Source organism: Esox lucius, chromosome 14 (assembly GCF_011004845.1).
Source record: "Esox lucius isolate fEsoLuc1 chromosome 14, fEsoLuc1.pri, whole genome shotgun sequence".
NCBI lineage: Eukaryota > Metazoa > Chordata > Actinopteri > Esociformes > Esocidae > Esox > Esox lucius.
This window is the reverse complement of record NC_047582.1, coordinates 30,500,311-30,513,631: the sequence shown is the minus strand read 5'-3', so window position 1 is coordinate 30,513,631 and position 13,321 is coordinate 30,500,311. Positions and strand designations below refer to the sequence as shown.

At 44.1% G+C, this 13,321-nt stretch overlaps 1 protein-coding gene across 7 annotated transcripts in view; it reads left to right on the top strand.

The window, feature by feature from the left end:
• The window catches only part of LOC105021740 (cAMP-specific 3',5'-cyclic phosphodiesterase 4D), a 213,563-nt gene that overhangs the window by 172,227 nt on the left and 28,015 nt on the right, over window positions 1-13,321 (top strand). For 5 of the 7 annotated variants that reach the window (XM_013137245.4, XM_010889613.5, XM_034297115.1 and 2 more), the window contains 2 exons: window positions 4,746-4,937; window positions 7,791-7,853. In XM_013137245.4, coding sequence (XP_012992699.2) covers window positions 4,746-4,937; window positions 7,791-7,853 — 255 coding nt within the window. The remainder of the gene's footprint in view (window positions 1-4,745; window positions 4,938-7,790; window positions 7,854-13,321) is intronic. The other 2 variants (XM_013137246.4, XM_010889615.4) reach the window with 1 other exon arrangement.

The window sequence follows — 13,321 nt, the reverse complement described above, 5'->3', positions numbered from 1 at the left end:
GTGAAGTGCTAGAGATGACCTCTGCAGAAGTAGGCCAAGGGCGCCACTGTCCCTCCCTCCCTCCCTCCCCCCTCACTCACTTTGTCTCTCTGTTGCTGTATTCGTCTCCTCTCACCTTCTCTTCCTCCCCATTTCATTTCTCATCTCCCTCTCCGGTCTCTCTTCTCTCCTGAGACGCTTTTTTACTCGTCCGTCCCCCAGGTCCATTCCCATCCTTTTGTCTTTCACATCCACATCACATTGCTGCATCTGATGAAGGGTCAGGCTCACTCCCTCTCTCTCTCCCTCTCTCTCTCCCTCTCTCTCTCCCTCTCTCTCTCCCTCCCTCTCCCTCTCTCTCTCCCTCTCTCTCTCCCTCTCTCTCTCTCTCGTTGCTCTGGGGCCCCAGTAATGCGTCATATCCCCACTGACACAGACCGATAACCTGACCAACACAGGGGACGGGGCCCCGCGGGGTCTCACATGCAGAATACGCAGCAACGACGTGACGTCGCATCGTCTTGCCCCAGTGGAAGGTGAACAAAAGCTCGGACGCCCACCATGTCACGTGGTTAGCCATCGCTTCGCGGTAGCTGTACCAGGGGCTTATTGCAACCCGTCAAACTGGTTTCATCTTTTACACTGGTCAAAAGCCCAATGGAATAACCACTTCAACTACGGACACGCAAGAAAGAATGACCCCGCCCCAACACACACACACAGACACACACACACACATAAACACTGAGACAGTGTACTATATGCTCTTTCTGTAGCTTGTTCTTCTCTTTGTCACCAGGCGCCAGTGGGAGGTATCAAAGTACCCCTAGTGAACACTATCGTTTTCAGATCAGGTGTCCGTTTCCACGTACAAGGCCTGGCCAGGTCCTGTGCCTCAATCCCAAACCTGTCAACACCATGCCCTCATCTTATGTGGGAAAATATTGATGTGTGTGTGTGTGTGTACATGCATGTGTCAAGTTGTTGGTGTTCATATTAATGTTGGTTTTATTATTAATTCCTGCATGTTTTCATTTAAGGATCGCTCAGTGCGCGTCAAACTGTTTTAAGCCGTTTCAACCCTCATGGCTTTCGGCCTTCCAGACTTTCGTGGTTCTTAATGTAACCTACAGTTTCCTCTTTGAGTCCAGTGGACGCTCATGTAGCCCAAAGGATCTGTCTTGGTGTTCTTATAGTGTCTCAGGGCTGGTCAGAGGATCCACTGGATCACTTATTGGATCACTTATACCTTCACAATCTTAATGACTAAGATCGAATAGGCAGTGGGGCCCAGTCCTACATCTGGACCCTCTTTACAGTCGAGTGGGTCCGATTTGTTGCTCACTGGTGTCATACAAAGCCATGCATCTAGATTAAAATAATGTAAACCCACGTACTCCGTATACAGTCCGTGATGACAATGACTTAATAAATGAAACCTATATGTTATGGTTTTATTGAGTCTGTGTTTGGAGCTATTCTCTGAGCTGAGAATGAGCGATAGCTTTATGCACTGTAACAATATAACGAGCCAAATTCTTTAATCTAATTGAATAGGTGCTACTCAAAAAAATCTACAAAAGTCAGTAGACATTTTTATAATTTGTTTCATTCCATTATTTAAGTAGTATTCTTTCATTATTTAATGTTTAAGTATGTCTACAGTACAATTTATTAAATAGTTTATTATTCAGTTACATCTTTAGTAGATGAAGTAGTCAGGTAACATTTTTGTAACATACACTTTATCTGTGTTGTATCGGTTTATAATTTTGTAACAGTGTGAGTACTTATTAGTGGCATGTGACTTTATTGTTGTTTGATCATTACAGGCGATTCTTCCTGTTACTGATAAACAAATGTTACTTTTGACTGACTCTTGAACTCAATGCCTAATGCATTTTTTGAAGGAAAATAGGTACATTTCCAAATTAGTATGAAGGCACCGTTTGGCAACTTGACGTTCTGCATTAAGACAAGACCATTATCCCATCAGTTACGTGCAGCACAGAGACTGAGGTGGCGTTCCTTACTGCTACAACTCCAGCTACCGCCGGAGGAATGAGCACTGTGCATGATGGGCAATGCCCGATGGGCACCTGCAATGAGTGAACGTGCACCTCCACACGGACCAGGGGAAGCTCAGAAGGCCCACTGTATGGGTTTTTGCCTCACACACAGAAGGGATGGACTTGCTTTAGTCAGCGCTACAGCTAATTTCTAGGGGCATGTAAGGCTGGAGGAAATGTGTGTAGAAACAGGGGCTCCCAGGTGGCTAGCTGTCCACCCCAGCGTAGGTACTGCTGGGTGAGATGTGCCCGGGACAGTCTGAGATGTAAGTGGGACGGTGCCTAATGGGGCTGTGTCCTCGTGGCTTGGCAGGGACGCCGAGGGGGAGGAGCTTCCTCCCTACTCAGCTACACTGGAGCCCATTGGGTGTAGCTGCTGTGAGATCAGAGTGCGGAGCCAGGAAACCGAAAGGTTGCAAGTTCGAAACCCTGAGCTGACAAAGTCAAAGTAAAGCTGTCTTTCTTCCCTTAAGCAAAGGAGGTTAACCACAATTGCTCCTCACGTGCCCAATGCGGCAGCCTGGCATCTCTCCAGTTTTGGACGTGAATTTAAAGCTGTCAGGTTTTGGTTCTGCTGTTGACAATTAAACTGATGCAATCCTTAATCCTTTTATATTTATTAACTGTGCAGATGATCCCCTTTTGACTTCAGATCATTTTTCAGCAATTCTGTAAGGACCTTTACTGTGAAAACTAAGAAGTAAATGAGAATTCACAATAGTATCCTTGATTTAGTGGTGTCACTGAAAGTTTTTTAACACCCAGAGCCAAACCGAACAAACTTAATATTTTTTCCTGCCTGAATGACGGCGCTCCCTTTGTCAAGGTGTTCTCGTTTTGACACCAGGACTGGCTCCCAGTTTCCATTTTAGGATAGGAATCCCAAAGAAGGCTTTGTGAAGTTTTTGAGCAGATTATTCATTTCGCATTGCTTCCAGGGAAAATAACAGTGAACATAAACCAGGTTTCTATCAAAATGTTTTGGCGTCCTGCACAGACGCAGTCATGGAGATGTCTGTTTCTCATCAAAAGGACTGCAGTTTCTCATCTGTGAATTAGCTTTTACTGAGATTGACCAGTAAAATCAAGCAATGTTCCTCAAAAAACATAATTTAACGATCTAGGCTCTATGTGTCATAAAAATTAAGTTGTTTGCTTCATAGGTGTGAAATATAAGGCAGAAACAACAGTCAGCAGTCACACACTGGCAGAATAAATGAGTCCATTAAGCATATAACAAACATTTACAAGAGCTAACATTTACATCACCTAGCCATTACCTAGCCTTGGACTAAAGCATGGCCTAACAACTATTCATTTAAAACCATAGAGCCTCCACTTTTCAAGCACCATTTCCACATCAACATTTTGCCATAATCGAATCACCTGTTCCCCATCTAATATGTTCCCAACATACCAAGACGCAAAGCAAATGACAAATAAACAATTTCTCATTTAAGGCAGTGGCAATGCCATCAAGAAAACGATGCTCCCAAAACCAACTCAACTCAACAATGTTGAACAGTCCAATATATACGCAGAGTATGGACAGACACTGACCGCAAACACCTGACATGGATGCAGAGCCCAGAAGAAGCCACTGTTATATGTTTTATGTAATGGAAGAACTAGATCAAGGTGGCTCTCGTATTTATAGACTGTGGCCATGTGCGTCATATGAAGACTGACATACCGGAGAGACTATGAATATAGCAGACAGAGGACAGTCGTAAGCATTTATAGACGCCAGCCTCCTTGTGGGGTGGCGCACTTTGGATTAGTTGTCTTGAGAGGGTGTTTAAACGGATAAGGCCGCAGATGACACAGAATGAAACACACAGGCAAACGTTTCAGTATAATGGTCCACGTCATAGAGAGGGAATCCCCTGTGCCTGGCTGTGTGTGTGTCTGTGTGACTGACCTCAGGTGGTGTTGGTGTTCAGGTGTGTGTGATTATACTGAAATGTATGCGTGTGTGTTTGTTTCTGTGTTTAACTGTTGGGGGGAGAATAATACAAATTTGGGGGCATTTGGCTGGTCCCCATGAGGGAATAGGCTATCTTCAAGGGTTATATTTAGTTTAAAATTTACAAATGGGGTTGGGTTAAAATTGAGGATTTAGGAGTTAGGGTTGGGCTTAGGTGTTTGGGTTAAGATTAGGTGCTTGGGGTTAGGTTTAGTTCTGGGAAAAAGTAGGAATGGGAATATTATTTTGGGTCCCCACAAGGTTGGCTGTCTGTGAGCCACTTTTCAACCTGAAGGATTATCCTGCACGCCAGGACAGACCTACAGGCTCTCCCCAGGTCCCCCCTCTGTCCGTGTGCTGCCAATGTGGCAGATGCTACGTTAGATAACAGGGGTAATATCCACTCTTAACCTCCAGCAAAGGACAAAAAAACGTCATTGCAGCTTGAGTAAACAGCCCAATTAGCTGTGCCTATTAGGTAACTCAGCCGTGTCTGGAGACTCTACACCTACAATGAGTTCAGTTTCAAACATGCGCACCTGGCGTGCTTGGGGGGGGGGGGGGGGGGGGGGGGGGGATGCTGTCTACAAATTACCTAATTGGACAAAAAAACGGACAAGTCTCCCAATACCCCTGAGCAAAAGCGTATATTCTTAGCCTGACACGGAGAGACCTTAAATCCTCTAACCTTCAATTTTGCTCTCTCTCTCTCTCTCTCTGTCCGCCTGTAGCTTCGACGTGGACAATGGCACTTCTTCAGGACGCAGCCCTCTGGATCCCATGGCCAGCCCGGGCTCAGGCCTCATCCTGCAGGCCAACTTTGTCCACAGTCAGAGGAGAGAATCGTTCCTCTACCGCTCTGACTCGGACTACGACCTGTCGCCCAAGTCCATGTCCAGGAACTCCTCCATCGCCAGCGACATGTGAGTGCAAATCATGCACATTAAGACTTTATTTCTCACTTAATAAGTAATACAGAACAGAAGCGTTTTGCTTTTTGCCAACCAGTTAGCCAGTTGACGTCGCTGATCCGAACAATGCTTCTGAAGTTTCTTGTAAAAAAAAAAAAAAAAAAATAGCTTGTATTTCTTTCGGGACAAGATGCATTTTGTTCTGTTATTGTCAGTTTGATAGGAAATAGAAAATGAAAGGCAAGGTTGTGGAGGTCAGGTCGTACCAAACGTGAAGTAAGGATAGAAACCCTAGGAAAGGATCCTAAAGCATTCTGAAGCAATCCCTCGGGACCTATTCAGCCTGCATGTTGTAAACAACTCATCTGATAGTCAGTTATATGCACAGTATGTGACCTCTTTTGCTGGATTTTTCCATAACGGTGTAATAAATACTCCTTAAAACTAGTCCCTCCCAACATCCATCATTTACTGAATTAATAATGGCACCCGTTATATATTTAGTCTTTTATCCCCATTTCACATATAACTCTTCTCCCAGAAAAGCAATGAAAAACGATATTTTCCCACTGTGCATCATGGTATTTCTATGCAGAAATACCATGACCTCGGCTTATCCAATTTTTTTTAAGGGCAAGCCCTTAAATACACCCTCTGGAGTCAAACTATGCTTTATTCTCAGTCACTCCTTTGAACCAAATTCAGTCGAAGGACTTCTGGAAAATAAAATAGATAATTTGTCGAACCCCTAGCAGAAGTTATGATAACATTGTATATGAAGTAAAGCATTGTCACACCTTATAAAACAGTAACAACCATGTTATAACAACTGTCAAAACTTATGTCACATGTATAGACATGTTGTTACCTGTGCTATGATATGGCTGGTTATGGCCTATAAGCCCAGTGTCAAAAGTCTCAAAAGCCACTAAACCTACCAGGGTTGGCAACACTTTCCATTACACCAAATTCCCTGTTTGTAAACATTTGCCTACCTCAGTGGTTTGTTGCTGATGGACGGGATTGATGGTTTTCCAGATTTCGGGATCAGGACAAATCATTCTCTTTGTTACAGGCTTTGCCCTGCTGATAATTAGGCCTGCTAATAATTAGGCCTGCTGATAATTTGCCCTGCTGATAATTAGGCCTGCTTATAAGTAGGCCTGCTGATAATTATAAGGGCCAAACACAAGGCTTCAGTTGGAAGAATATACTGAGAGAAATATTCAAGTACAATATCGCACTTTATGTATGTGATTAACGATGCCTAAAATATTTGATGCCCGTTGGTTTTTGCTTTTCTTTACATTTTAATGTTCTTTCGTATCACATTGTCTTCAGCATCCATATTAGTAAAGAAATTGAAAATAAATTTCACATAGTACGCAAGGCTACTAGATTCATGAAGCTATGTGGTGGGAGGGCAAATATTTTAAAACATATCAATGCGGTGATGAAAATCACACCGTGTTTCTTGACTGTAACAATAAAAGACAAAAGGACACACAATTCCAAAGTTAAAATGTGAAAATATGCAGCGTACAGGTAGGGCGGGTTGAGGGGGAGAATACCGAGAGTGACTGAAAGAGTGAAATATAGCAAGAGAAAAGAGGGGAAGGAGAGAGAGATGGCGGTTAAATGCACTGCGTCACCCTGTCAGGAAGAACTATGACAACCACATCATTGTCAGTCATCAGTCTCTTAAGTCCCAAAGAGGGGGTTTCTACCTTCAGCCCAGTCATCAGTAACAAACCACTGAGGTAGGTATTCTGACGTTAACGTGTTCGCAGTTATACGGCCGATTTCAGGTTAACCCCACTACAATGTCATTGATGGTTTGTGGTTTTCTTGTATTTAGTTCACCGGTTTTGACGCTTTATGTTGGGGCCACAACATCTCCCGACGATGCTGAATATGTCATATGACAGTGTTCTGACATCCTGACATGTTTTGTCAGCTGTTATGACATTTGTATTACTATGCTATAAGGTGTTATTACACTATGCTTTGAAGAAAGTGTTACGGTGGCGACAAACTCGTCAGTGCTGGAGGTACTTAAAGACTTTTAATGTTTTTTTATTGGACATAGAAGACCAGTTTGATAAAACAGAAATGATTATTTTATCAATTAAGGAACAACTTAATTAGTTGGTGAGATAATTAGTGGAGACTGATAGAGGCACTCAGGATCAGGGTTGCCTATCTCTGTCAGGCTATCATTCCTTATACAATAGAGTCCTCTTCCTCCTGCTCCTCTTCCTCTGTCTCTTCATCCCGCTTGGCCTGTAGGTCCATATCAGATCACTGACCTCCATGACGTCCTCTCTCCATCAGGACGACCAAGCAGGGACAGAAGTCATCCTTGCTCGAGGCTAGATGTGTGTATCCTAGATGTGTGTATCCTAGATGTGTGTATCCTAGATGTTTGTCTAACCTTTCACAGTGGTGCTCTTAGTGTTTCCTGGTTCACCCCAGTTGAGGACGCACATTTGGCTATTTATGTCACTTCAGCCTCTTTGAGAAAGTTGATAGGAGTCCACACCACACTCTGTCTTCCTGACTATTCTGTTGCTCTGTTGGTGTCATACTGACCTGATTTAACATGCTCAGAATGACGCTATGTAATTTTGCGCATTCGACATAAAAAAAATACTTTGACATCTCACCTCCCAGCGGGCTGGAAGAGAGTTTGAAATGAAGTTCGTTTCTTGGTTGGAATGTTGCAAGACAGAATCCTGAAAGACAAACACTGGAAAACCGCCTTGCTCACTGTCCTCCATTTCGTGTCTGACAACAAAGGGTAATTAGTGACACTGCGATAGTCACTATGGCTCAGTGTCCTCCATTTTGTGTCCTTATTGATAGGAATAACCACCTGCAGAGGCCAGGCCTGACCTCGCGGCGGTCTGAGCCCGTCATTAGCGGAAAGTAAGTGACGCGCCCTGTAGACGAAGTCCAGTAACACTTGGTTTCACACCTCCTTCATAACGGCCACGGCACTGCTAGGGCCATAACACAGTACCATGGACATTATTGACATCTGACAGTTATCTCTCAAACTGTCGTTTAGGCAAGCTAGCTAACCAGCTAGCTAGTGCTATATCCCAGCTACCAAGAACCCTGCCGGTTTGGTCTTTTCCAGAACAAACTTGCCTGATTCCTGTATGCTTGTGTTGCAGTTGAACACATTTGTGAAAGTGCTCGTCCGGGGAAATGCACAGCTACACGGCCCTGTTTTGTTTTTTACAGCTACCAGCCGACTTTGTTTAGGTGACGACGGCAAAGGCTAATTGCGTTATATGGTACTGTGCTTGTGACAGTGTTGTGAAGGCCTTATGACGGAGGCGTCTGCTAAAGTGCTAGCCCCCCACTACACTAACAGCACGCACTGACCATGCTGTTAAGGACGGAAACTGTGCCTGTCTCCGCATTGCTTCTCACATCTCAAAGTCATGGACCAGCCACAGTACATGCAAGTTTCAGCCCACACCCTCAGCGTTAATGCACAGAATGGTTGAAAAACAACAACAGCAGCAAAAACAAAACAAAAAGCACACACCCGGATTGAATGACCGTTACGGAAAATGTAAAGAAAATGGTTCATTAAGTTATTGACATGGTCCGATATTCTGGGCATTAAACCTCAAACCTGCCCCCCCCCCCTCCCGTAGTGGGGCAGTCCGATAGACATTTCCACCCCTTCGGAGGATTCCGGTGGAACATCCCATGACGTGATGAATGGAGGTCTAATTGGGCGGGTTTAGACCTGACATCGGGTCCAGCATCTCGTTTGTTATTTTCTCACTGAACCTGTGTGATGCTTTTTTTTTTTTTTTTGCTCTGAAGACTGCATGGCATGTAACGTTGTGGTGTTACACACCTACCCCAGGGTCCGACAGCATTCTCATTGGGTAAATTGTTGTGGAAATGGGACATGGAGCAAAATGGGACGTTTAAGCTGGAAATCTCACATGTCCCATATTCACAATGCTCAAAGTGTCCCCCTCGCCACTCCAACCATTCTACTCAAACGACTGGAGGCATTCTAAGAGCTGGCATAGGGGAGCTCTGGTCCAGGGTTCGTTAGAGCTTCCTCTGAGTTAGTGGACCAAAGCCTAGGCATTATCATGCTTGCCTACATTACCTACATTACCCTGGTCATTTATTAATTCACTCTCATTCATTCTGACGTGGCATGAATACGTTAAGATGCAAGCTACAGTACCTAAAAAATGTTTAAGGCAATGTTGTTTCAACAAACACTAAATAAATCGGAAGGTGTTTTATTTTTTACAGTAAATCGAAAGACATTACACCATCACAACCATGAAAAACAGGTGGACTGTTGGGGCAATGGCGAATTAATGAATGACAGTGCGTTGTGCAAGACGAGCTGAATTTGAGAAGGTGACTGGCTTTTTAACAGAATAGACAGGGCTCTCAATGTAGATTTATGTTTTACTCACAGGGGGCTCGTTTGCCTCCATTGTCATAACTCGACACCCCCGAATGCATAATGCAAAGGCCCGAGGGAGATCCTGCCATGAGCTTCCCCTATAATCCCTGCCGATATGCAAAAAAGGAAGGAAGCACGATATCAGGTGATGCCATTGTGACTTGTAACTGATATGTCTTCAGAAGCCAGAAGGAGTTGAGGATGAACAATCTTAGAGCAACTTGGCACTTTTTATATTGCCTGGGTTGTCTGTGAATTGCTGCCAACTCGTCATTGTTGGACACTAAATTGTCTGGCTACTTCAGCTCAGCCAGGTTATGTTCAACAGATTTTTGCAATACTCAGGGAAAACTGTTTTGGTGGGGAAAAACACACGTATCTGCTCTGTGAACACTGTGATAGATGTTTGCTGTAGGCTAAAGAAAAGAGTTAGCATTAGAGGGTTTAGCCAAACATTTTCAAAGACATTCCATATTAGTATTGTCTGATAGGGGCGTGACAGTGACATAACATTGGTCGTTATCCTGTTAACCTAATGGGTTGTCAGATGCAATTTGGCACTCTGCTAACTAGCCAATCGGTGGGTCAGATGTGAGAGGGCACTCTGCAAACTAGCCAATCTGGTTGTCAGATGCGATAGGGCACTTTGCTAACTAGCCAATCGTGTGTCAGATGCGATAGGGCTCTCTGCTAACTAGCCAATCGGTGTGTCAGACTTGATAGGGCACTCTGTTTACTAGCCAATTGATTTGCACATGCGCAGGTATACAAACACACAGTAGCCACTTTCAGACCAACAAAAAAACACATGATTTGCGATAGCACTTCCCACCAGAGTCAGGGTTCTTCGTTCCCACCAGAGTCAGGGTTCTTCGTCGGGCCTCTACAACCCTCCAACATTGGACACGCCATGCCAGTTGAGTCGTTGGACCTTAGTGCTGGCCTGGAGCTAAAGCTTGCATACTCAGTCTCTAGGATCAGGACTGAAGTCTACCAGTCCCTCTGTCCATTGGGGCTGAGCTTAAGCCCCCCCCCTCCCCCAGCCCTTCCCCCCCACTTACCTCACCCCTCCCGTCCCCGCACTGACCCCTGCATCAGTGTGCTCCTTCCTGGGGAGGCTACCAACAAGGAGTCCGTGCATGTGAATGTGTTGGGAATGCATGCATGCAGCGTCATGAAAATGCACTCATCGTCCAACTGATGGCAGCCTTACACCACGTGTTAAAATGAACAGTCACCGTGCCCGACCGTACATGGGTTGATTTCAAAGTCACACTATGCATTTTTGTTGCAGTTATTCCGTTTGCGGGTTGAGTTTGTAAGCAGAGTGGGTTTTCTGCAGTCCACGTGTGGGAACGTCACGTTTCTGCAGAAACTCAACTTTAAACAGGTCTTCATGAAAGATTATAATAATTAGCCCAAAAATCAGCCAGGGTGTTGCTAAATACCTCCCACTTAAAGTTAATGAGTTCAAAATTGTTTTAAAAAAGAGTTTACACTCATCACAATCACAAAGATGTATGTGCAGAAATAAACAGCATAGGAGGTCAGCTAAGATCTTCTTTAGTGTCAATAGCAGTCTTTGCTAATTCTCTGTTATTATTAGTAATTGAATTTGAAAATGTTTATTACAAGCCACAGAATAAATGACCAGTTATGAATGTAAAAAGAATGAGGAATTTTAGTTTTGTGATGTCAATAGTATCAAAACAGTTCTGCTCAATTCTGTCTTTCAACAATAGAGACATCAAAAATAAACTACAGATATTACAACCCTTTTGGCTAATTATCTATAAATAAACTTCTTCTGAACACAGCAGAATGCAATACGACTATTCTCTAAGTAACGTCATAGACAAAAAAGGGGCGATCGATTAGTACTTCCCATGAACAAAGTCAAGAAGCCTGATGCCACCACTGTAAAAATCAAAGGACTGGCAGGAGCTACCAAGGGGAGACAGCAAAGAAGAGAAAACAAAGAGAGAAAGAAGAACCTTGGCAGAGAAGGACAGACACTGATAGCTGAGGATGATAGAAGAAAAGAGACAGAGAAAGAAAGATTGGGATAGAAACAACATAGACTCATGGTTTTAGAGAGCAATGAACCTGCCCCTGGTTGTGAGATCAGTCCCTACTGGGAGCCAGGATGGAAAATGTATGCATTCTTCTAAGCTGCTCTTGTATAGCAGTGTCTTACAAAATGCCTTGAATGTTAGTGTTGAACATGAACAATCGGAAGGTCTCTGTTGTGGACCGGACACCCTCTGGGGTTAGAGTGAATGGAGTCCAGCAGATTCAGAAAGAAAAATAATGTGGAGGAAGAGAAGGAGGTGGGGTGAGTTTGGGAAGGACAGAGAGAGAGAGAGAGAGAGAAGGGCACAGACAGTAATGACTGGGAGAGAATAGCTCTCTGAGCGCCTGTGACTGTCTTTGTCTCTCTGTCAGCGGATGGATTTAGACTTGACATTTGAGGCGGAGTCCTTCACAGCGTATGGATGGATAGACCGAGAGACAGACGGACGGAAAGGCAATCAGTCTGGCAGGCAGTTGTCAATGACAGAATGGGACAGATACTTTGCAGCTTGGGCAAGATCGCTTCAAATAGGACTGCTGGTGAAGTTTTAATTTTTTCAAACCCAAATTCCCATTGCTCAACAACAGGCTAAACTCAAGCAAGGGAATGAAGTGATTTGCATAATATCTGAACTTAACTTTGACGTAATGTGCAGTCCATAAATATTTGGGCAGCAATTTTTTTTGTTCAGCACTTTGGATCTTTAGACACCACCACACCCTGGGTGTCTTCCCTCGTGACGCTTTGCCAAGACTGTACTGCCGCCATTTTCTCAATTTTTTCCCTGTTTGTTTCCGGGCCTTTCTTTCTGTCTTCGGCAAGAAAAATGCAAGCAATTTAAGGTGCCAGTCAAGATTCATTGCACTTTTTGGATCTTGAAAAACGCCTTGTTTGGTTATATATGCCGAAAACATGACACCCCCTCCACCATATTTCACAGATTTTTTGGCCAGTTTTTTTTTTTATTTCCACACTTTCTATTTGCCATCACTCATGTACGTTTCCCAGAACTAGGCAAGCTCTTTTTGGTATTTTGTTTCAACCTACCCGGTTTTTGAGCCTTACTAGTTTTTTGGCACCTTAGTGGCTGACACATCCATGCCTACCTCGCGGAGAGTGTTCCTGATATTAACAACTGTCAGTGTTTTACTTTTTCTTTATTATGGTGAGCATTTTTCGGTGATCCACGCTGGAGGTCTTCCTTCCATTTGCCATTGCTGTGCTAACCAGTTCTTTCTTCTTCTTCATGTACCAAACCAGGGATTTTGGCACGCCAAAGGTTTTGGCTAGGACTTATCTGCGTCATTATGGCCACTTGCATTGACACATCTTGGTTCCTCATTTTATCAGATTGCAGCAAACTGACTCCAAATGCAAACCCCAAGCATTGACAGCTCTCTTGTGCACACACTAGTGATGCAAACAAACACACCGGGGCTAAGAAGAGACAGCTGTGAAGCAAATTGTCCAAATACTTTTAGTACCCTTAAAGGGCTGTACTATGTACAAAACGTGTAGGTTTTTTCTAAACAGTGCGTCTGATATGGATGAAAATGCCATCACATTTTAGCCGTCAGTCTTTCCTTCTAACCCATTGTCATTGCATCATTTCCAATCCAAAGCGCTTCAGTACCGAGGCAGGATAACAAAACTTGTGTCACTGTCCAAACATTTGTACTGTAGATGGCACTGTGTAAGCCTGCGTATTAAAGTTTAATTTCATTGGTCGATTGTGTGTCAAACACCGTGTTTGGGCTCAGGACGGCGGAGCGACTGAAGAGACAACATGTTCCAACATTTCCCGGGACAAGATGTCCACATTCAGGCTTCCCGGCTCCCTCTCCCCACACATGTCACGCGTCAGCC